We start from the raw sequence: 21,995 nt of genomic DNA, 5'->3' as shown, positions 1-21,995 counted from the left end.
AGGAATGTCACAATCATTAATGTGCAGTGCAGTTTAGGAAGAGTTCGATCTAGGTTTGTGACTGACACTATATATATATATAGTTCCCTGTTGCCTTGTGGTAAAAGATTTTGTACACAAGGCAAAGCTCATTTTATCTACACAAGACTGCAGTGTGTCTCTGCTGGAAAGTGACAAACCTAATAGCATAGCATTTGTGTCATTGTGCTGAATGAAGGACACGCCGCAGCCCTGCAGACAGATACACAGTAAAGAATGAGTGTTTTTTTTTTCCTTTTTAAGTTAGATCATTTAAAACTTCACACAGTGAATGTCACAGCTTCTCAGTGTAATAGCAGAAGGACATCTGACCCATTACAGATGTGTGGTAGGCAACCGTTCGTGTTCCATCTCCCAGCACATACTTTCGTAACAGCAGAATATTAAACGTTAAACAGCAGCGTCTGTGAGCTCACTCTATACATTTCACCGCAAAGCACTCTAAGCAGGAAACGTCAGTTCCCCAAGCTGACAGCCCCATCCTGCATACAAGGGCTGCTGCTGTTACCCACCAATCAGTATATGTTGCAGCCTTTCAGGGGTATTTCAGCTCCATTATAACATGGGGGTCATATTGTATAATGATACAGACAGAAAACACTAACAAACAAACCCTGACTTTTCCTGCATGGCCAAAACTCTATACTTTTTTTTTATCCCCAAGCAAGATGTCCAGTTATTGCACCTTTATGTACAGAAAAAAAGCTACAAAACAAACATTTTTCTCTTTTTTTTTCTTTTTCTTATTTGCACATTTCACCCAGGCAGGTAGAAACATGCAAAGTCCTTCCATGCGTTTAAGACTTGCAGACATCTAGGATTCTTCAGTGTGAGTTAGGACGATGGAATGCCTTATTTAGTAATGTTGTTGTCCGAGTGTTGAGGATGTCGCTTTCTCCTGCACACACAAAAACATAAAAAGGGAAATGTAAGGATAATTCATATTAAGAAAATACAGCACACCTTTTGTGACAATTCTAGAACAAATGATACAAAAACAAAAGTGTTGTTTTGGTCAGTGTATAGATAGAATTTAAACAACACAAAAAGGCTGATAACAGAGTGTATGGGCTAGTTCACACACTCCGGCTCCTGCCGGCTCCGAAACCCCGCACGGCCAGGAAGCCGTGCCGCACACAGCAGTTTACAATGGTGGGGATGGCCATCCCTTCAAGTGGTGGGATCAGGCAGCAACCGGGCGGCTGGGCCGTGGCCGTCCCCGTGTGAATGGACACATTTGTGTCCATTATTAACTATGGTGTGCGGCAGAGTTCCTGGCCGTGCGGGGTTTCGCCGCCCGGCGGGAGCCGGAGCGTGTGAAATAGCCCTACGCCTGCTGGGTTCTCAAGATGGTTTTTAAAGTTTGCTATTTTAAATCTGTGCACAGTAATGCAAGTTACTTGCTGCCACATGAACCTGCTACTTCTAGTACTATTTATTAAATTAATAATATTACTACAGGTCGGGTCTCCCTTATCTGTGTATTCTGAAAACCGATATATTTCGAAAACCATGTTTTTTTCTGAATATTTAGTTCCCCCCTTCCCTCCAGCCCCTTTTTTTCATGCTTACCTTGTCCCCCATGTCCACGGCGGCCTCTGCTCCCAGGGGTGCATTGTGCGAATGCACCTATGGGCGGGAGATGCTGCTGAAGAGGATACCAGAGGCCGCTGTGGACACCGGGGGACCATCGGGGCCCCACCAGGGTGCCAGTTAAGTATGAAAAAATATTCCAAAGTCCAAAAAAATCCCTTATCCAAAATCCTTGTGGATCCCGAGCATTTCGGATAAGGGATACTCAAAACTGTATTACCTTTTTTTTTTTTATAAAAATATGTAAACAGCAACAGTGACAATGCAATAAAGTGACACTATGCTTCGTGTGACGTGGTAACACTTGGTGGCTCAGCATCTGCCTTTGAAGTCTCTCAGAGAACTGTAAATAAGATAGTGGCAAGCAGAAACATTTCCTGTCAGGACTGTATATATCCTTCCAGGGTATTTATGGCTGTGTTGGTACTCACTACCATTTTAGGATAACACAAAATAAACAATAGGACTACTGTATATAGAGTACATGGCCTCTTTTTAGTGAGCAATGTTATCTTTCCAGAACTCTCCCTGAAGCCTGCTATTGTAGTTGCACAAAATACTACATAGAAAAAAGAGCAATATAAGACTGCATCTAAAGAGTAAAGTACACAATTATGACAAGGCGATGTAGAGGATGCCGTCACTGGCATTACTGTACATGTATTATATTGGGAAGCAGTTCTGCTGATTTCACAGTACAAGTGTAGTGTTGGTCGCATATAAACATTTTTATGCCAAAACTGTAATACCATGTGATTTTGAAATTACATATAAGCCCAAGAAAGGATAAATGTGCACTGTACACAAACACTTCTTACACTTAATGAAAGCCGTTGCCATCTTCAATAAACCTGTTTTTTGAATATCTACAAGTCTGGAGTGCTGTGTCCATCGAAAAAGTATATTTATATATATATATATATATATATATATATATATATATATATATATATATATATATATATATATATATATATATATATATATATATATATATACACATATACACACACACACACACATATACTGGCAGATGCTCAATTAGTTTAGTAATACCACTCAGGTGCATGAAAGGGAGGGGTGATTCTGGGTAGGAAAAATAATACATGTTTTCCTTTAGCTCACTGAATGGTATTAGTAACCAGTCTTGAACACTACATGATAATAGACTTCATAGATCTTGGTTACATATATTTGCGCAAATGTATGAATAAGCCCTCAAGCTGCAGTCAAGGCTTCTCTGTATATTGGGTGTCCCTAGCACTTTTATCTAGGTGCAGGGTACGGAACTTAAAAAAAAAAAAAAAAAATCAGCAGAAGCCAGAAACCCCAAGGTAGCATACCAGTGAAATATGTTTTATGGCGCTGCACCGTGCATCTAGATATAGGGCTAGGGACCCCCAATATACAGGGAAACCTTGAGGATGGCTTGGGGGCTTAATCATACAGTTGCACAAATATATGTAACAAATATCTGTTATCATGTATAGGGATGCCAATCCCGGAATTCGGGATTGAAAAATTCCCAATCCCGGGATTCCCGGAATTGGCATCCCTAATACAAAAACCACCCGGGCACCCCGCATATTTGCTTACTTTGTGGTGCGGTTTGACCGGGCGGGCGGACGATGAGCCAGGCGGGCTTTCGGGTTGGCAATGGAGCCAGGCAGGTGGCCCAATGGAGAAAGCGGTGTGCGCTGTTGAATCATCACACAGCCAATGCGGGAGGGCAGCACGCCTAGGACGAGGCCACTGTGTGTGGGCTGCGCATCGTGACCTGTGACGTTGTCACGCTGCGCAGAGCCACACTGCCAGGGACAGGAGAAGCCTGGCAGGGTCTGAGCACCCGCTCAGACCCTGCCTGGCATTAGACTGCGCATGCGCAGCCTAATCCTGAAATCCCAGGATTGGAAATCCCAATCCCGGGATTGAAATCCCGGCATTTTAGTGGCCGGATCCCGGGACTGGCCACCCTAATCATGTAGTGTTCAAGACTAATTCAGAGAGCTGAGGGAAACAATATTTATTTTCTTACTCTAATGAAAGCACAATGAACTTCAGAAAAAAAAAAAAAAATAAGTACTGTATGTATTGAGCTTGTTATTAAAAGAGCACCTCTTAGATATACACTATAGAGCAGGGCAATTGTGGCCCTCCAGATGTTGATGAACTACACATCCCAGGATGCTTTGCATTAGTTTTGCTATGTGGCCATGCTGAAACTGATGCAAGGCATGCTGGGATGTGTAGTTCACTAACATCTGGAGGGCCGCAATTGCCCAGCCCTGCTATAGAGGCACCCAGTCTGCTGTCTGTACTAGTGATAGGATCACTAGGAAATAGTTTCTCATGAATATTGGTCACAAGCGTCTCCATTATGTAAAAGATTCCTAATAAATTGTCTGCTGCAGTCTCAGAAATATGTTGGTGCATAAAACGACTACATCCATTGATGCTCCAGGCTCACTGTACTCAAGTATGATAGGAAGCAGTAGAGGGCTAAAAAGGACAGCCCTCCATAGGCCAGAATACTACTAAAATGGACTCAAACGTAAGTGACTATACAAATACACACACAATACATACAGTATATCTCAAACCAATGAAAAACCAACCCAGTCTGATCTTGGCTTCGGGAGGACTTCCCCTGAGCTGTCCCGTTCCAAGACTCTTCTACTGTCTTCAGTAAACCTATAAAACAAAAAACATAAAATGCTGTTTTATACAGTAAACTATACTACACACCACTATCTAAAACATAGTTTGCCGCTATTCAGGGTAATATATGCATTTTTTTTACACACCTGCAGACATTGATCGACAAGCTGCAGGTGTCGTTGCCCTATCACCACAGCAAGGACAGCACTGTCCCTGGCTGTGGCAGCTGCCAGGTCTTGGTTGCACAGGAGTTCTTGCACATGCCCAGTGGAACTGGCCAGGCAGTAAGACACAGAACATCAGCACTAACCTGATGCGTGGTGTGCTCAAGTAGGGATCACCGGAGTGGGGGGTTTTCACTCACCCACTGCGGCGGACAAGATGTAAATACATCTGGCCAGTGTTCTTCAGTAATGAGGCAAATCAGGAAATGCTAGAACAGCACTATATTAGCCGTTATAATAAATCTCCCTCGTCTCTGAATCTGCATGCCAAGTGCTACGATGCAGCGATTGTGACTTTTTCCCTGCCAAGTTCCGTTGTGCATCATATACCAACTCAAGTGTTGAATAGCCAATAGATCAGCACCATCCTCTAGTAGCACTATGTTGTGACTAAGACACAATTTTGGCATAATTTTTTTTATAAAAAGACACTAGCAGAGTTGCACGGTACCCTTAAGTTTACTTGCACCACGCATCACCCCGTGTGGTGTATTTAGGCTAAATGAAGGAGCACACATCTGTATATTATGGGTAAGATCCAATATGCTCACACTATACATAGAAATGGTAATTATGGTAGGGGTATCCCTGCTTACCTCCTCATGGCTTACGAGCAGAAAACAGTCAGAGAAACCCTGACCCAAAAATACTCCTCCCAGCTCACTGGTCTCTTCTGGTGCTGTAGTGGGAACCATTGGTGGAGGGTGTGGGGGGCATGAGCTGCCAGCCTCCACAGTGCATTTGGGATAGACCGTAGCCAATACTATATAGTTATGTTGGAAACATACACTGGTAAAAGCTACTTATTGGTAGGGGGGTTAGGAGTAAGTGATTCTGTACCAAGCAAGTGGCAGGAAACACAGGATATCAGTCACTGCTCGGGAGTGGCAGGCACATAAGGCGTGCACTGGTGATAGTGCTAGGAGTAACCCTAGTTACCAAGTGGCACTTGCACCTTCAATTTTAACACTTGGATACAGCACCCACTGCATTGAAATACTCCAATCCAGCGGTTATCATCCTCAGCAACATTGCACCAGAGGTAACTTCCTTCATTCACTCGCCGTGGCTCAGAGATCTTTCGGAGGAACGCCACCTCCTAAGGACCCGGTTTCAATTCTAAAGTAGTGAGAGGAACCCTATTCCGCAAGGACACTGGCAATTTTATTCCATATCCATACAACTTGGATGGACTTCCCCAGTACTGGTGGATAAACGGGTGACTATCCAAGTAAAGGTCATTGTACCAATTTATTTCACCATTGACATTTTAAAATACATTTTTTACGATTGATTTTTATGTGTATTGTCCTTGTCAATACGTCAATATCATTTATGCATTATTAAATTAGTTATTTTAATACTGTACCCATTGTCATACATCTAGTGCAGTTATCCACCTTCCTGTATTTGTTTGTCTAAAATTGGGAGTGACTATCCCTTTTTCCTAAATGCTGCTCTCAGAAAGGCACACTCACATCAACCCCCCCCCCCCCCCCCGATAGGAGTAACCCTGCCTGTCTGACCTTTTGACTGTCAACCTACCCATTGTCAGCCTGATGCTTGTGTCAACCTTCTGGCCCAGTTGACCTAAGTCATGTCAACCTATTTCATGTATCGACCTTTAGTGGTCGACCTAGAAACCATAACCCTGAATGTTAGTTCTAGTGTTCCTGTTTTTGTACAGTTAACCATAGAACACTCTGACAATTAGTCATGTGACACCAGCAGGAGCCCTGTATCTTACATAGACAGTTATGGTATATTACATCTACAGTGTCTAGGGCTACAATCATATGGTCGACAGGGACAGTGCCCAAAGGTCGACCGGGTTTATAAATTGACAGCGAAATAGGTCGACAGGGTTTATGGGTTAATATGGAATGGGTCGACATGAGTTTTCATTTTTTGGGGGTGTATATGTCAACATGGACACTGTCTAAGTGTACTGCTGCGCTCAGCATATTCTCCCTCCACGCTGTAGTGGATGATAGGGCATGGAATACCATGCCGGCTCAAAATTTTGTAAAAAAGCATGTCGAACATTTTCATGTCGACCTTTGGGCTGTCGACCTATTGTCTGTCAACCAATAGTGGTTGACCTTATGACTGTGGACCTAGAGTCAATCTATGATCAGTCCAGATACCAAATAGACACAACTGACACTGCAAAGAATAACTCAGAGCCATTTGCAAGTTATACTGTAGTCATCTTTTCTCTCAGGTGCATTTTAAAATAAGATTATAAAAGTACCTAGATTCGAAGTAGACTCTGCTTATTTTATATATATATATATATATATATATATATATATATATATATATATATATATATATATATATATATATATCGCAAGCAGATTCTGCTAATTAAAATGCTATTCGACATGCCTATATTACATGTGCGTCTGCGGCTATATCTGCATATGAAATGCTACGTTACAGTGTTTGCATTTTCATTTTGCAAAAAAACACATTTTAACGGAAAAAGTTGAGCAAAAACGCACTCAGTGCTACTGAATCACACTATAGCATGGGTTGACTATAAGGGCTGTTTAATGTGCTAAAAGGCTGTATGTGGACACATTTGGTTTTCCCTTTAAACTAATTGCCATTTTGGGGCAGTACGGATGGTGTAACGGTTAGCATTACTGCCTCACAGCGCTGAGGTCATGGGTTTGATTCCCAAAATGGCCCTAAAGCTGTGCGGAGTTTGTATATTCTCCCCGTACTTGCGTGGGTTTCCTCCGGGGAACTCAGGTTTCCTCATAAAATCCAAAAATATACAGGTAGGTTTTTTGGCTCCTAACAAAATTAACCCTAGAATGCCTGTGTACATGTGGTAGGGAATATAGATTGCAAAGCACTGCAGAATATGTGTGCGCTAGATAAGAAACTGTTAATAAATAAATACATTTTAAATCTAATGGATACTGTTAGACACCTGCAAATTGTAGGCTGGTATATAGATGCAGTTCTACTTACCCTCCAAGTGATGCCTTGAGATATATTTGAGACCTTCATCAAGCAGGATAACCGGAAACGAAATCTTAAGAACTACCATCCATTGTGTCCAATTCAGTGGAGTTACTTGAAAAATTAGCTGTGAGTTGGGAAACATTGTTTAATACAATAAATGACACTCACAATACACAACATGGTCAAAAGGTTTAAAGTAATGAGCTGTGAAGCAGTGGAAATGCATTCATGAACTGTGAGCTTAATGGAGAAATCTAATCGCCCACTGATGTAGAAGGAATAACAAATCTTAAGCAGATTCCATGGTGTGGCCTGGCCCCTATCATACACATATATTTTAAAATTGTACACCTACAACTTTGTAGCAAAAGTGCGGGGAATGCTCCTGTTTCAGCACAATGGCCCCTGCTCTAAGCAAGGTCCATCAAAAAATGGTTTGTCAAGTTTGGTGAGGCTGGCCTGCACAATGCGTGGTCTCAACATCCTCAAACAACTTTTGAATGAAGTGGAATGCTGAATGCTCACTAATGTTCTTGTGGCTAAATACTTGCTGCCAGGTTTCAAAAAGTCATCCCAGAAGAGCAGAGACTGTTATAGCAATAAATAAGAACAACAATGAATGTTTATGGTTTTAAATATGTTGGAGATGTTGTGGAGTGAAAGTTTTAATGGAATAATCCCATAGTTTATGCATACTCCTCCCAATGTATACAGGTTGGCATCAGAGAGTATATTTACTAAGCTCTCTGGTTGTGGGATTAAAAAGAGCAATATTACTCCTGGTTTTGCATTTGGTATCATTTCCCTTTTTAAATCCTGGTGCTATGACCGCCGTCAAGTGGCTGCTTTTGCGAAAATACCTCTTGCTTTCCATTTTGATAAAAAAAAAAAAAAAAAAACAAGAACAAGCAGGAATACTCCAAATCTAATTTTGTCCACTTAATGCAATTACTACCCTATTGTACTTACTGGCATTGGCTGAACATAGAGGACTAGGAAGTGTAGAGCCATTGACATGACAATTGCGCCAAGAAGCCAGAAGTTAAGCCATGGTGGCATCCGCAGTAACGACTGATTCTCAGATACACTGAAAAGATTAAACGGATATGCAGTAGTACATTAAATATGGGGCAGATTGTATATAGCAACAGCTTAACAGTTCTTTACTAACAAAAAAACATGCACATAAGCAGTAATTCATAGCAAACAGCTCACTGATCTAATGCAAGTTAGGCAATGATAGGAAAAGCATTTATCCATAAGCAAGAAACACACAGCTGTTTGAAAGTAGGTCGTGTATAACTGACTGTTAGTGATATCTGTAATCCTAGAAACAAGCAGTGCTTCCAGGGGTCACTACATACAACTGAACCCTAGGATGGTAGACAGAGAGTTTCTCAGATTTCAACAAAAAATTACAGTTTTCAGACACAAGTCCTCTTTTCAGGGGAGAATTTATGGGATAAGCACAAGATAAGCACAAGATTATTGGTAGCCCCATATAATGTCACTACCCCTCAACCCCTCACGCGTGCTAAAGCAAAACCAAACTCACCCTCCTCTACCAACACAATTTACTGACCATTTCCACACCCTCCTTCACCTGTTCTAGTAGGGCACTGCTAGAGGGGCAGGGCACATTTTGCCCTTTGATAAAATCAGGCAGATCGCGGCGAACTGCTAAAACAGCCTAAAGTGAACATAAGGCCTAGTCAGGTTTTCATGTAAGTGAGCATGCTGTGCCACCCCCCAAACATGTGCCTCACCTGCCTAGTGAAAAATACACCATTGCCTATTTTAATAAAAAAATGTGGCATTACCCCGTTTGCTGTTAGGGCCCGGTGCTGGTTGCCAAAATACAGGAGACCCCCTACTAATTTTGTATGTTTTTTGTCCCCTGAATTTCCATGGGCTGGTTATGCTCAGGAGGGGGTTTCAAAAACCGCACATTACCATGTATAACAAATCGCACAGGTGCATTAATTTGCACATTTTTATGACTAAAATCCGCACTTTAAATCGCATAACATAACATTTTTCATACCTCAGCACCAGGCTGAGATTCCATGGAGCTAAAGGGAAGTCTTATCGAGGCAGCAGGAAAGGCATGAAAAACTGAACGGCCAGCCACCAGGTAGAAACCCCTTCCATTTCCATTACAAATGTGTTCCACATTTGTTGATAATGGTTGGCCAGGACAGCTTGTGAGTTTAGAGCATGGTTTGAACTATACCTCTAGTAATAAATATTAACCAAAAACAGGATCCAGAATTTAAAAGCTAAAAGTTACCTAAAACCTAGTATATACCTGCTTCATATTTTTTTCAGATAGTAATAGTCTCTAAATCCTAAAAGCAGCAATTGGGCTCAGAAGTAATATATTGCAATAACTAAAAAATGATGTGAAGTTGTTGTCATGAAAGAGAAAACTACTTTGAACTTTCAAAGTTAGCAGCAGGAAGTACTGTGTGATAAATAGTACTAAACCGGTTCATATACAGTAGATCAGGCATGTCCAAACTGTGGGCCTCATTCTGGTTCACTCTTAGAGGCAAATTCCTTCTCAAATGGACAAAACCATGTGCGCTGCAGGGGGGCAGATGTAACATGTGTAGAGAGAGTTAGATTTGGGTGAGTTATTTTGTTTCTGTGCGGGGAAAATACTGACTGCTTTATTTCTACACTGCAATATAGATCTCACTTTGAAGAAAAACCCGACCCAAATCTAATTCTCTCTGCACAAGTAACATCTGCCCCACCCGCAGTGCACATGGTTTTGTCCATTTGACAAGGAATTTGCCTCTAAAAGTGAACCAGAATAAGGCCCTAGGGCCCTCCAGCTGTTGTGAAACTACAGGTCCCATCATGCCTTGCCACAGTTTTGCTATTTAGGGAATGCTAAGACTATGGCAAGGCATGTTTGGACGTGTTGTTTCACAATAGATGGAGGGCCACAGTTTGGCCATGCCGGATATAGATCAAGCTGTAACACTCAGCCATCTAATGTCCATTTGATCCCTTAAGACCATCAGACATATTTTACATAAGTTCATCATATTTGCTTGAGGATTTTCCTTTATGAATAATTTACCCCATGGGCTTGGAGTTCCTATATTCAGCTAATATAGAACATATTTAGTTGTATCACTATGAGGACTAGAGTCTTCATTTTCCAAAATTAAAACAAGATTATAATCTATTTAATAGAAAAAGAAATGTGCATTTTAGTTGATTTCTTTTTATTAACAAAACAGTAATGGCAGCAGCTACTTCAAATACCTAATTTGGTAAAACAAATGCTATTTAAAGAACAACAAATACTTTTCCAATCTCAAAGCATAATATAAACTTGTTTTGTTTTTAATGATAATATCACAGATTGGGAAATGAAAATCAGAAAGAAAATCAGAACTCCCTGTCTGTTTATAGTATGTGCAGTACTGTACCGCTCTTACCTTATTTGGTCTGTTGTATGAACAATTTCAAATTTTAATTTGCTATTTGACAAGTCAACATGCAGCTGCTGAGGGCTCAGTCATGTGGATGTTCTAAGTGACAATCCTCGTCTTTCATGTAGTGTAATCTACTATGAAAGCACTGTTGATTCAAGGCCAGTCACCCAAATTTGTTTATTACCATGGTTAAATGTACTGTCAGTAAAGCAGGTAAATGGGAAGGAACCTTCTAAACCCAATTGGCATTTGTAGTCTGGTACAATGGCAGTGTCTTCTAGAGGGAGCTAAATTATGTTCACTGCAAGTGAATGCAGATCAATGATGTGCCCTAAACTGACTGCAAGCACCGGTTACAGTTGGGCAGTATTCAATGTAAAATATAGCCGTGTGCAGCGAATCCTGTTTAGGATTCGCTGCACACTCGCTGTGCTCCGGAGGGCTGTCTGCCACTTGCTCTCCCTGTACTCAATGCCGGAGGGGCGAATTGCCCCTCGCGGCGAATCTTAACCCCTGCAGCGGACGCTCGTCCGCTGCAGGGAGCCGTGGGACGGTGGCAGGCAGGGAGATGGAAGTCTCCCTGCCTGCCCCAGAACGTATGTGGGGGGGAGGTGGGCTCCCCGGGACCCAGGCAGCACAAGCTGCCCCCCCCCCCAGAGCCAGCAGGGGACCGGGTATATTCACTGCTCCCGATCATGCATATTTAATGATCGGGTGCAGTGAATATATGAATATCTAATGAGCGGCTCAGCTCCCGGCCCCCTGCTGGCTGCTCTGTGTAAAAAAAAAAAAAAATTTTTTTTTTAAATTAAAATATATATTCATGTGCTATAAGCACATGAATAAAAATAGCATGACCCTTCACAGAACAAAATTTCTGATTTTTTTACACCAAAATTAAAACAAAAAAACTTTTATTTTAATAGTTCACATTCCACTTCTCCATGAAAAGATGGAGAATTGCTACACGGAGAGACACAGCGAAAATCACTCAGAAAGACGGCGAGAAGTGCACATTGAATAGGGTTGCTCGCTTTTTGAGAGCAAAAGTCTCCGTCCAACGTGAGAAAAGCACAAACTCGCCATAAAACACGGCAAATTTTTCTCATTGAATACTGCCCTTTGTGGCAAACTATGTATTTTCTCTAAACAAGTGGAAAATCTGCCTAAGGGCTGTTTCACACAGTACGGTTCCTGCCGCACGGTGAAATCCCGTACGGTCAGGGAGCCGCGCCGCACTCAGAATTTTATAATGGCAGGGATGGCCACAGCCCGGCAGCCGTCCCTTCCAGTGGGGGGATCCGGCTGCAGCCGTGCGGCCGGGCCGTGGCCGTCCCGTGTGAATGGACACAATAGTGTCCATTCACAACTGCTGAGTGCGGCACGGCTCCCTGGCCGTACGGGATTTCACCGTGCGGCAGGAACCGTACTGTGTGAAACAGCCCTTAAGGTGTCACATAGGGTTTTATTTTTTGTTAAAAAATAAAATTTTAAATATTTGAGACACTGTGTTTACAAATAAATTGGATACAAATTAATTACTATACATTTTAAACATAGAATTTGCCTTCTACATCACAATTGTGCTATGGCTTTTAATAGTTTACAGAACCATAATAAATGTGTGTGCTAAGAACATATTATCCATAACTTGTAGCTCAGTGATGCAGAAACATCTCCCCTAATTTGGCTTCCAAAAAATAGGGTACCAACATTACAAAGACGGGAGTTTCCTTTTTCACAAAGTGCCCTTTAGTAGTTTTTGCTGATAAATAATGACCAAAACAGTAGCCAAAAAAATAAAATTTGAAAGGCCATGTTTGCCCAAACTTTTGTCAACTAAAAAAGAAGTGTTCCCTCATTAAGGGTGGGATGTATTAAAATACATGGCCGCTTCACCACAGTGATGCTCTCACATATGTACTAACATGTAATGCGGTGACGGAGGTCCCGTGATGTGGTGTGCGTGGGGGTCTCAGTCGCCTCCCTGGGCACCTCCTCCTCCCCCCACAGCCAGAAGCCTAAGCAGGCTGCCCTCAGCACCTCCTCCTTGCCCCTGCAGCCGGAAGGACCTCCAGCTGCGTTGCTAGGGGGAGGAGGAGTTTACCTTACGGGTCCAGGCTTCCTGGAGGAAGGTAAGCCAGGGGGAAGAGGAGGCATCTGCGGCAGAAGCAGTGATAAGAAGCCCATAGGATTCTATAGGGTATCGTAACCACAAGGTGGCGATACCCTGGCTGACGAAAATACAGCAGCTGGGTTTTTATACATTTGAAAATGTGGTAAACCCATTAGAAATGGGAGGGGTTTAGTGCATTTTTACCTTCGTACATCCCGCCCTAAAAGTTTTTACTCCATTTTTCTAAAATTTAAGCCAGGTACACGCTAGACCAAAAACTTCACATCCCAGCATGCACTGCCAGAGTTTTAGCATTCCTTAATAGCAAAACTGTGGCAAGCCATGTTGGGACTTTTAGTTTCACAACAGCTGGAGAGCCACAGGTTGCCGATGCCTGCACTAGACGATTCGATCCATAAATAATATCGCTGACAATATCACTTGAACTCCTGGCGAACGTTATAGTGCATACACACTGAATTATATAATTACCGATATTGTTCAGTGATGTCATTGAGTCCCTACTCTGTACATGCAGTTGCTGACGATATAGTCAAATTGAGATGTACAGTATTAAAAGACTGAGGACATTGTTAACGACCCATCAGTGTATGCATCGATATTGAGCATACACACTAAGCAATATTACAAATGGTATCGCTCAGAAAGGCCAAAATGAGCAATATTGTTTAAAATATTGCTTAGTGCATATATGGGGTAGGGAGGCCAATCCCGGGATTTTGGCCTAAAAAAGGCGGGATTTCAATCCCGGGATCCCAGCCGCGCCATAGTCCGCATTCTATATTAGGATGTGCAGTGTAAAAATAATAATATACAGTATGTGAGCAGGTAAAGTGACCGGGAAATCACCAGGAAATCGGGTGCTGCACCATCTTCCTAGTGATTTCTGCTGCTGCAGCATCGATGCAGGACTCTGGAGAGGTAAGCATTAAACCTGGGTTCAGGGTGTGCAGCGTGTATTCCTCCGGACCCAGGGGTCCATGTGCACCACACACCATGCATGCATTATACAGTAGATACATAAATGTATGTGGGTGAATGCTAGAGCAAGCTGCACATGATAAATCACTGAATTAATCATACAAAAGTGCAAAAACTACTGGGTAGCAATCAGCAGCTTCTTTATCTAGAAACACACATTGATTGCTTAGCATTGCTTACCTGTTAAGGGCATTGCACATCTCCACCGTTACCAGTACGGAGAGGGCCATAGTGGTGGGATAACGGGACTCAAACACTTCACAGTCTATTCCTTCAAACAAAGGGTTGTTGGATGTACACTTCATGAAGTGCCTCTATAGAGAAGATGACAATTAGTCTCGTACTGTACATACAAACCACTCTGTTGATAAATTTCTGGTCTGCAATGGTGTAAAATCTAACATGGTGATAGTCTGTGAATTATTGACAGTACCTTACATCTCTGCTGAGGCACCACATACCAGAGTGTGCAAATATTAATATCCCACTATGGAAATATTGGTAAGTTGTGTGTGATCTCTGTTAAAGGCAGAGTTGGACTGGTGTGGTGGGGGCCCAGATAAATTACCTGGTAGGCCCAGGCATGAAATGGGAGGGGGGCAGTCAGTGGGAGGCACAGAGTGCACGTGAGCCTGTGAGAGAGAGAAACAGAGTGCGCATTAGCATGTGTGAGAGAGAGGCACAGTGCGCGTCAGCGTGTGTGAGTGGCACAGAGTGCACGTCAACGTGTGTGAGAGGCACAGAGTTTGCATCAAATCAGTGTGTGTGTGTGTGTGTGTGAGAGAGAGAGGCACAGTGCGTGTCAGCACATGAGAGAAAAGAATAAAGATAAAATGTGAGGAAATGTGTGGACCGCATAGAGGGGATGTAATTGTGTAAGTTAGCTTATGAAGGTTATGTGGATGGTTCTGGCATCTGATAAGCTTGTCTGAAGAGGTGATTTGTCAGGGATTGCTTGAAGTTTTACAGACTACAGGAAACTGTATTGTTTGTGAAAGGGCATTCCAGAGTAGATGCAGTAATTTACACAGGATCAATGGGTTAGTGCATGCTAACACAGTGATCACATGGGGTAAAGGCGAACTGAAAAGCTTTTCTCCACACAGCATTTAGCTGCGGGGAAAACCCTGCGGCTAGCTGTATACATATCAAAACCTACTAGTGCAATAATTGGGAACAGAATGCAAAAGCTTTTTATTTTTACGAAAACAACTGAATTTTGTACACAGTTGATACTAAAATTGTGTATTGAAGTTTCTGTTCCATAAAAAAAGTTACACACACACACACACACACACACACACAGAGGAGGAGTGTTTGAGCAAAAATGATTTGAATTGGACGTTTGAATAATTTTTCTACCATAATTTTTTTTTTTCTATTTTAAATACTCAAAAGAAAGGACAATCCCCTGATTTGGAGTACGCCAGATCAGAGTCGCTAGATAATATAGACTATGTACAGTAGGTGTGCTTATGTGTGTGTATAGGCTGTATATTGTGATTAGTCTTTCTATTGGTGACTCTACAAAGCCAGAATAATGTCACTTACCAGCTGGTAGAATGTGACCTCCGGTCCATCTTCATCATATAAGAACCACCATGTAGCAGCTCCAACAGTAGCAAGGCCTACGTAGACTGCAACAAGGGAAGAGAAGAAGTTGAGCGCATGCGGTGAACTGCATGAGTCACTTTTTGTTTGTTTAAATATTTTATTTTAAACAAAATTATGACAATAGTTCAAATAAAACAAACATATCGCTGGTTTCAAACATTTGGCACTGAGGATTTGAGTAAAGCTGTCCATACACGGTCCGTTTAACGAATCCATTTGGAACTTAAACAGCACACATCGGATCGGATTGCATCCCTAGTGCATGCAGTGTGCATGCACTGCGATCCGATACGATGTGTACCTAGTACAAAAAGTATGTGCAGTACGGTACTTTCTGTACCGTACTATGTGATGCGCGGGAGCGCGCATCGCATACAACAGAACGGATGCCGGCGAACGGCTCCGTTTATGGGCAGCTTAAGTCCTCCATGTACATTTACAGCATAATCTTTGACGGTACAACATTACAGCACGATTCACTTTTTATTTATAATTATTGAAAAATTATTTTTAAAGGTGTATTTACTTTACTGCAGGTTTTGTGTAATCATGATTGGATACTTAAACAAAATAGCTTTTGTAATAATACCTCCAATGGCAAGATATCTGAAAAATAACCAGCCACTAATGAGTGGTTCCCGGGGATTGCGAGGTTGCTTGTCCATGATGTCAAGATCAGGTGGGTTAAATCCCAAAGCAGTGGCAGGTAAACCATCTGTCACAAGATTAACCCAGAGCAGCTGAACAGGGATGAGGGCTTCTGGTAAGCCAATGATCGCAGTGAGAAAGATGCTGAAAGGAAGAAATTATTTTTAACTTCACATAGTCTAAAGGCATTACAGGAATATGTACATATTTGTAAACAAGTTTAAAAACAAAACCCCTACAGATGTGTCCACATACATCTAGTCTCCTTGTGCGTTAAACAGCCCTTCTAGTCACGCCATGCCATGACTCTAGCGCTGAGTCTTTCTGTGTGCAACTTTTTTAGTTAACCCCTTCATGACAGAGCCAGTTTGTGCCTTCATGACAGAGCCCTTTTTTTCAAATCTGACATGTCTCACTTAAGTGGGGATAACTTTTTTTTGCTTTTACTTATCCCAGTGATTTTGAGATTGTTTTCTCGTGACACATTGTACTTCAAGTTAGTGGTAAATTTGGGTCGATACAGTCTGTGTTTTTTTGTGAAAAATACCAAAATATCGTGAAAAAATGGAAAATTTAGCAATATGCAAAATGTCACATTTTCTGCTTGTGAGACAAATAATCATACCACTCAAAATAGTTAATAACTAACAAAGACCATATGTCTACTTTATGTTGCAATCATTATTTCAACCTCCTTTTCATTTTTTTGGACACTAGGAGGCTTCAAATATGACTAGCAAATTCTCAAATTTTCAAGAAAATTTCAAACACTGATTTTTTTAGGGACCAGTTCAGTTCTGATGTGACTTTGAGGGACTTGTATGTGAGACACCCCCATAAATGATGCCATTTCAAAAACTGCACCCCTCACAGTATTCAAAACAGCATTTTGGAAGTTTGTTAACCCTTTAGGTGTTTCACAGGAATTAAAACAAAGTGTAGGTGAAATTTCAAAATTTCTTTTTTTTTGCAGAGTTTCAATTTTAATACATTTTTCTAACGAATACAGTAGATTTTACTAGAGAAATGTGACTAAAAATTGATTCCCCCAATTCTTTTGTTTTCAAAAATATCCTATATGTGGCCCTAGTGTGCACGTTGACCAAACCACAGGCTTCATAATAGAAGGAGCACCTACTTGATTTTGGAGCCTCCTTTTTATGAGATTTTTTTTTAGGCACCATGTAGGTTTCTAGGCACCATAAGTGCTAAAAGTTAGGAACCTCCCCCACAAGTCACCCCATTTTGCAATCTACACCCCTCAGGGAATTCATCTAGGGGTATAGTGTACATTTCAAACCCCCAGGGGTTTCACCAATTTTGGTACAACTGGGCAGTGAAAATGAAAAATTACATTTTTTTACACAAAAATGCAGTTCTGGCTCAAAATTTTTCATTTTCACAAGGAATGAAGGAGACAAAGCACCCCAAAATCTGTGCCCCAATTTCTCCCGAGTACGGCAATGCCTCACATGTGACCAAAAAATACCAGTTGGGCGCATGGCAGGACTCAGAAGGGAAGGAGTGATTTTTGGATTTGGCAGCACAGATTTTGGTGGAATGAATGGTGGGTGCCATGTTGCATTAGCAAGACTCCCAAAGCACCAATACAGTGGAACCCCCCCACAAGTCACCCCATTTTGCAAAGTACACCCCTCAGGGAATTCATCTAGGTGTATAGTGTACATTTCAAACCCCCAGGGGTTTCACCAATTTTGATACAACTGGGCAGTGAAAATGAAAAATTACATTTTTTTACACAAAAATGCAGTTCTGGCTCAAAATTTTTCATTTTCACAAGGAATGAAGGAGACAAAGCACCCCAAAATCTGTGCCCCAATTTCTCCCGAGTACGGCAATGCCTCACATGTGACCAAAAAATACCAGTTGGGCGCATGGCAGGACTCAGAAGGGAAGGAGTGATTTTTGGATTTGGCAGCACAGATTTTGGTGGAATGAATGGTGGGTGCCATGTTGCATTAGCAAGACTCCCAAAGCACCAATACAGTGGAACCCCCCCACAAGTCACCCCATTTTGCAAAGTACACCCCTCAGGGAATTCATCTAGGGGTATAGTGTACATTTCAAACCCCCAGGGGTTTCACCAATTTTGATACAACTGGGCAGTGAAAATGAAAAATTACATTTTTTTACACAAAAATGCAGTTCTGGCTCAAAATTTTTCATTTTCACAAGGAATGAAGGAGACAAAGCACCCCAAAATCTGTGCCCCAATTTCTCCCGAGTACGGCAATGCCTCACATGTGACCAAAAAATACCAGTTGGGCGCATGGCAGGACTCAGAAGGGAAGGAGTGATTTTTGGATTTGGCAGCACAGATTTTGGTGGAATGAATGGTGGGTGCCATGTTGCATTAGCAAGACTCCCAAAGCACCAATACAGTGGAACCCCCCCACAAGTCACCCCATTTTGCAAAGTACACCCCTCAGGGAATTCATCTAGGGGTATAGTGTACATTTCAAACCCCCAGGGGTTTCACCAATTTTGATACAACTGGGCAGTGAAAATGAAAAATTACATTTTTTTACACAAAAATGCAGTTCTGGCTCAAAATTTTTCATTTTCACAAGGAATGAAGGAGACAAAGCACCCCAAAATCTGTGCCCCAATTTCTCCCGAGTATGGCAATGCCTCACATGTGACCAAAAAATACCAGTTGGGCGCATGGCAGGACTCAGAAGGGAAGGAGTGATTTTTGGATTTGGCAGCACAGATTTTGGTGGAATGAATGGTGGGTGCCATGTTGCATTAGCAAGACTCCCAAAGCACCAATACAGTGGAACCCCCCCACAAGTCACCCCATTTTGCAAAGTACACCCCTCAGGGAATTCATCTAGGGGTATAGTGTACATTTCAAACCCCCAGGGGTTTCACCAATTTTGATACAACTGGGCAGTGAAAATGAAAAATTAAATTTTTTTACACAAAAATGTACTTCTGGCTCAAAATTTTTCATTTTCACAAGGAATGAAGGAGACAAAGCACCCCAAAATCTGTGCCCCCATTTCTCCAGAGTACGGCAATGCCTCACATGTGACCAAAAAATACCAGTTGGGTGCATGGCAGGACTCAGAAGGGAAGGAGTGATTTTTGGATTTTGGAGCACAGATTTTGGTGGAATGAATGGTGGGTGCTATGTTGCATTACCAATACAGTGGAACCCCCCCACAAGTGACCCCATTTTGCAAACTACACTCCTCAGGGAATTCATCTAGGGGTATAGTGTACATTTCAAACCCCCAGGGGTTTCACCAATTTTGATACAACTGGGCAGTGAAAATGAAAAATTACATTTTTTTACACAAAAATGTACTTCTGGCTCAAAATTTTTCATTTTCACAAGGAATGAAGGAGACAAAGCACCCCAAAATCTGTGCCCCCATTTCTCCAGAGTACGGCAATGCCTCACATGTGACCAAAAAATACCAGTTGGGTGCATGGCAGGACTCAGAAGGGAAGGAGTGATTTTTGGATTTTGGAGCACAGATTTTGGTGGAATGAATGGTGGGTGCTATGTTGCATTACCAATACAGTGGAACCCCCCCACAAGTGACCCCATTTTGCAAACTACACTCCTCAGGGAATTCATCTAGGGGTATAGTGTACTTTTCAACCCCCCAGGGGTTTCACCAATTTTGATACAACTGGGCAGTGAAAATGAAAAATTACATTTTTTTTACACAAAAATGCAGTTCTGGCTCAAAATTTTTCATTTTCACAAGGAATGAAGGAGACAAAGCACCCCAAAATATGTGCCCCAATTTCTCCCGAGTACGGCAATGCCTCACATGTGACCAAAAAATACCAGTTGGGCGCATGGCAGGACTCAGAAGGGAAGGAGTGATTTTTGGATTTTGCAGCTCAGATTCTGGTGGAATGAATGGTGGGTGCTATGTGGCATTAGCAAGACCCCCGAAGCACGGTGAAATGATGAACCTAATAATCCATAGATGTGTGGTATATTTTGAAACACTCCTTTATACATAGGCCGGGTTTGTCGGGGCAAGTTTCACAGTGGAAAATAGTTTCCTTTCTTATTCCCTTTTTATAGCAAACTTTGCACCTTTTTTGTGTCCTGCCCTTTCTTGCAGTGGAGGGGATTTCGTTGGGAAAATGCTGCCCTGGTACAATACGGGGGCCAGTACTAGAAGTACTGGGGCCCTCTGCCTGCTGGTTCCCAAATATTAGGCCCTTTATGACTTCCTCTTGAAAGTGCATAAATGTCCCCCTCTGGCCGGTAGAACGGAATAGCACGTAAGCGTTATACAGTGCCATCTGGATGATATACACGGCCAGCTTCTTGTACCAGATATTTGTTTTCCGCAGGGCACTGTACGGCTTCAGTACCTGATCTGAAAGATCCACTCCGCCCATGTACTTATTGTAATCTAGGATACAATTTGGTTTTGAGGTGTGGGTACTGGTACCTCGTACAGGGATGGAGGTGGTACTGTCTCCATGAATTGTTGTCAGTATAAGGACATCCCTCTTGTCCTTATATTTGACCAACAACATATTTTCGGTGCATATTCCCCTGCTTTCACCCCTTCTCATTACTTGGGCAATGTGCGTTTTTGGGAGGCCTCTTTGGTTCTTACGCACAGTACCGCAAGCTGCTGTACCTCTTGAACCAAGGGCCTTAAACAGGGGGATGCTGGTGTAAAAGTTATCCACATAGAGGTGATAACCCTTATCCAGGAAGGGGTGCATTAAATCCCAGACAATTTTTCCACTAACACCTACGAGGGAGGGGGGGCATTCTGGCGGTTCAATTCTTGAATCCTTCCCTTCATATACCCTAAACTTGTGGGTGTACCCTGTGGTGCTTTCACACAGCTTATACATTTTTATGCCATACCTTGCCCTCTTACTGGGAAGGTACTGGCGGAATTTAACCCTTCCTTTAAAATGTATAAGGGACTCGTCGATGCTAATACATTTATCAGGGATGTATAGCTCTGCAAATTTGGCACTGAAATGATCAATGACCGGCCTGACTTTGAAAAGCCTGTCAAAGGTGGGATCATCTCTGGGTGGGCACTGTGCATTATCGGTGTAATGTATAAATTTATGGATTGCCTCAAAACGAGTCCGAGTCATGGCCATACGGTAAAATGGGGTGCTGTACAGAACATCTGTACTCCAATATTGCCTAATTTGTGGCTTTTTTACTATGCCCATATGAAACACCAGACCCCAAAACGTCATCATCTCTACTGCATCTACAGGGGTCCACCTAGCAAATGATGACGTGGGGTTTTGAGCAATAAACTGCTGGGCATATAAATTAGTTTGGTCCACCATTAAATTTATAAAATCATCAGAGAAAAATAATTTGAAAAAGTCAATTTCTCTGAGACCTGTGGAATCAAATTGGATTCCTGGGATGGCCAAAAACTCAGGAACCTGGGGCTCAAAATTGTCTGGTGGTGGGGTCCATACGAGATCAATTATTGGGGGGGGGGGGGGTCTCAGCTGCTCTACGGGGGCGTCTTTGAGGGGGTCCCTCATCACCAGAGGAGGAAGAGGAGCTTAAGACGAATCCTTCAAATTCCCCGCTTGCCTCACTGGCTGTGTCAGAATCAGAAGCAAGCATGGCATATGCCTCCTCCACTGAATACATTCTTCTGGATGACTGGGATGACATTT

The 21,995-nt window shown here is 42.2% G+C and overlaps 1 protein-coding gene across 2 annotated transcripts in view; it reads right to left on the bottom strand.

The window, feature by feature from the left end:
- Positions 1 to 760: 760 nt before the first annotated feature.
- Positions 761 to 21,995, bottom strand: part of ATP2A3 (ATPase sarcoplasmic/endoplasmic reticulum Ca2+ transporting 3) — a 128,757-nt gene continuing 107,522 nt past the window's right edge. For both annotated transcript variants that reach the window (XM_083174137.1, XM_083174138.1), the window contains exons 16-22: positions 16,267 to 16,469; positions 15,615 to 15,700; positions 14,244 to 14,377; positions 8,463 to 8,580; positions 7,500 to 7,617; positions 4,248 to 4,323; positions 761 to 937 (exon numbers count right to left, since the gene is read on the bottom strand). In XM_083174137.1, coding sequence (XP_083030263.1) covers positions 892 to 937; positions 4,248 to 4,323; positions 7,500 to 7,617; positions 8,463 to 8,580; positions 14,244 to 14,377; positions 15,615 to 15,700; positions 16,267 to 16,469 — 781 coding nt within the window. In that variant the 3' untranslated portion in view covers positions 761 to 891. The remainder of the gene's footprint in view (positions 938 to 4,247; positions 4,324 to 7,499; positions 7,618 to 8,462; positions 8,581 to 14,243; positions 14,378 to 15,614; positions 15,701 to 16,266; positions 16,470 to 21,995) is intronic.

The sequence above is a fragment of the Crinia signifera genome, chromosome 2 (genome assembly GCF_055691185.1).
Source record: "Crinia signifera chromosome 2, ASM5569118v1, whole genome shotgun sequence".
Classification (NCBI taxonomy): Eukaryota; Metazoa; Chordata; class Amphibia; order Anura; family Myobatrachidae; genus Crinia; species Crinia signifera.
Note: the sequence above shows the minus strand (reverse complement) of the source record. Positions and strands in the feature narration are given on the sequence as shown.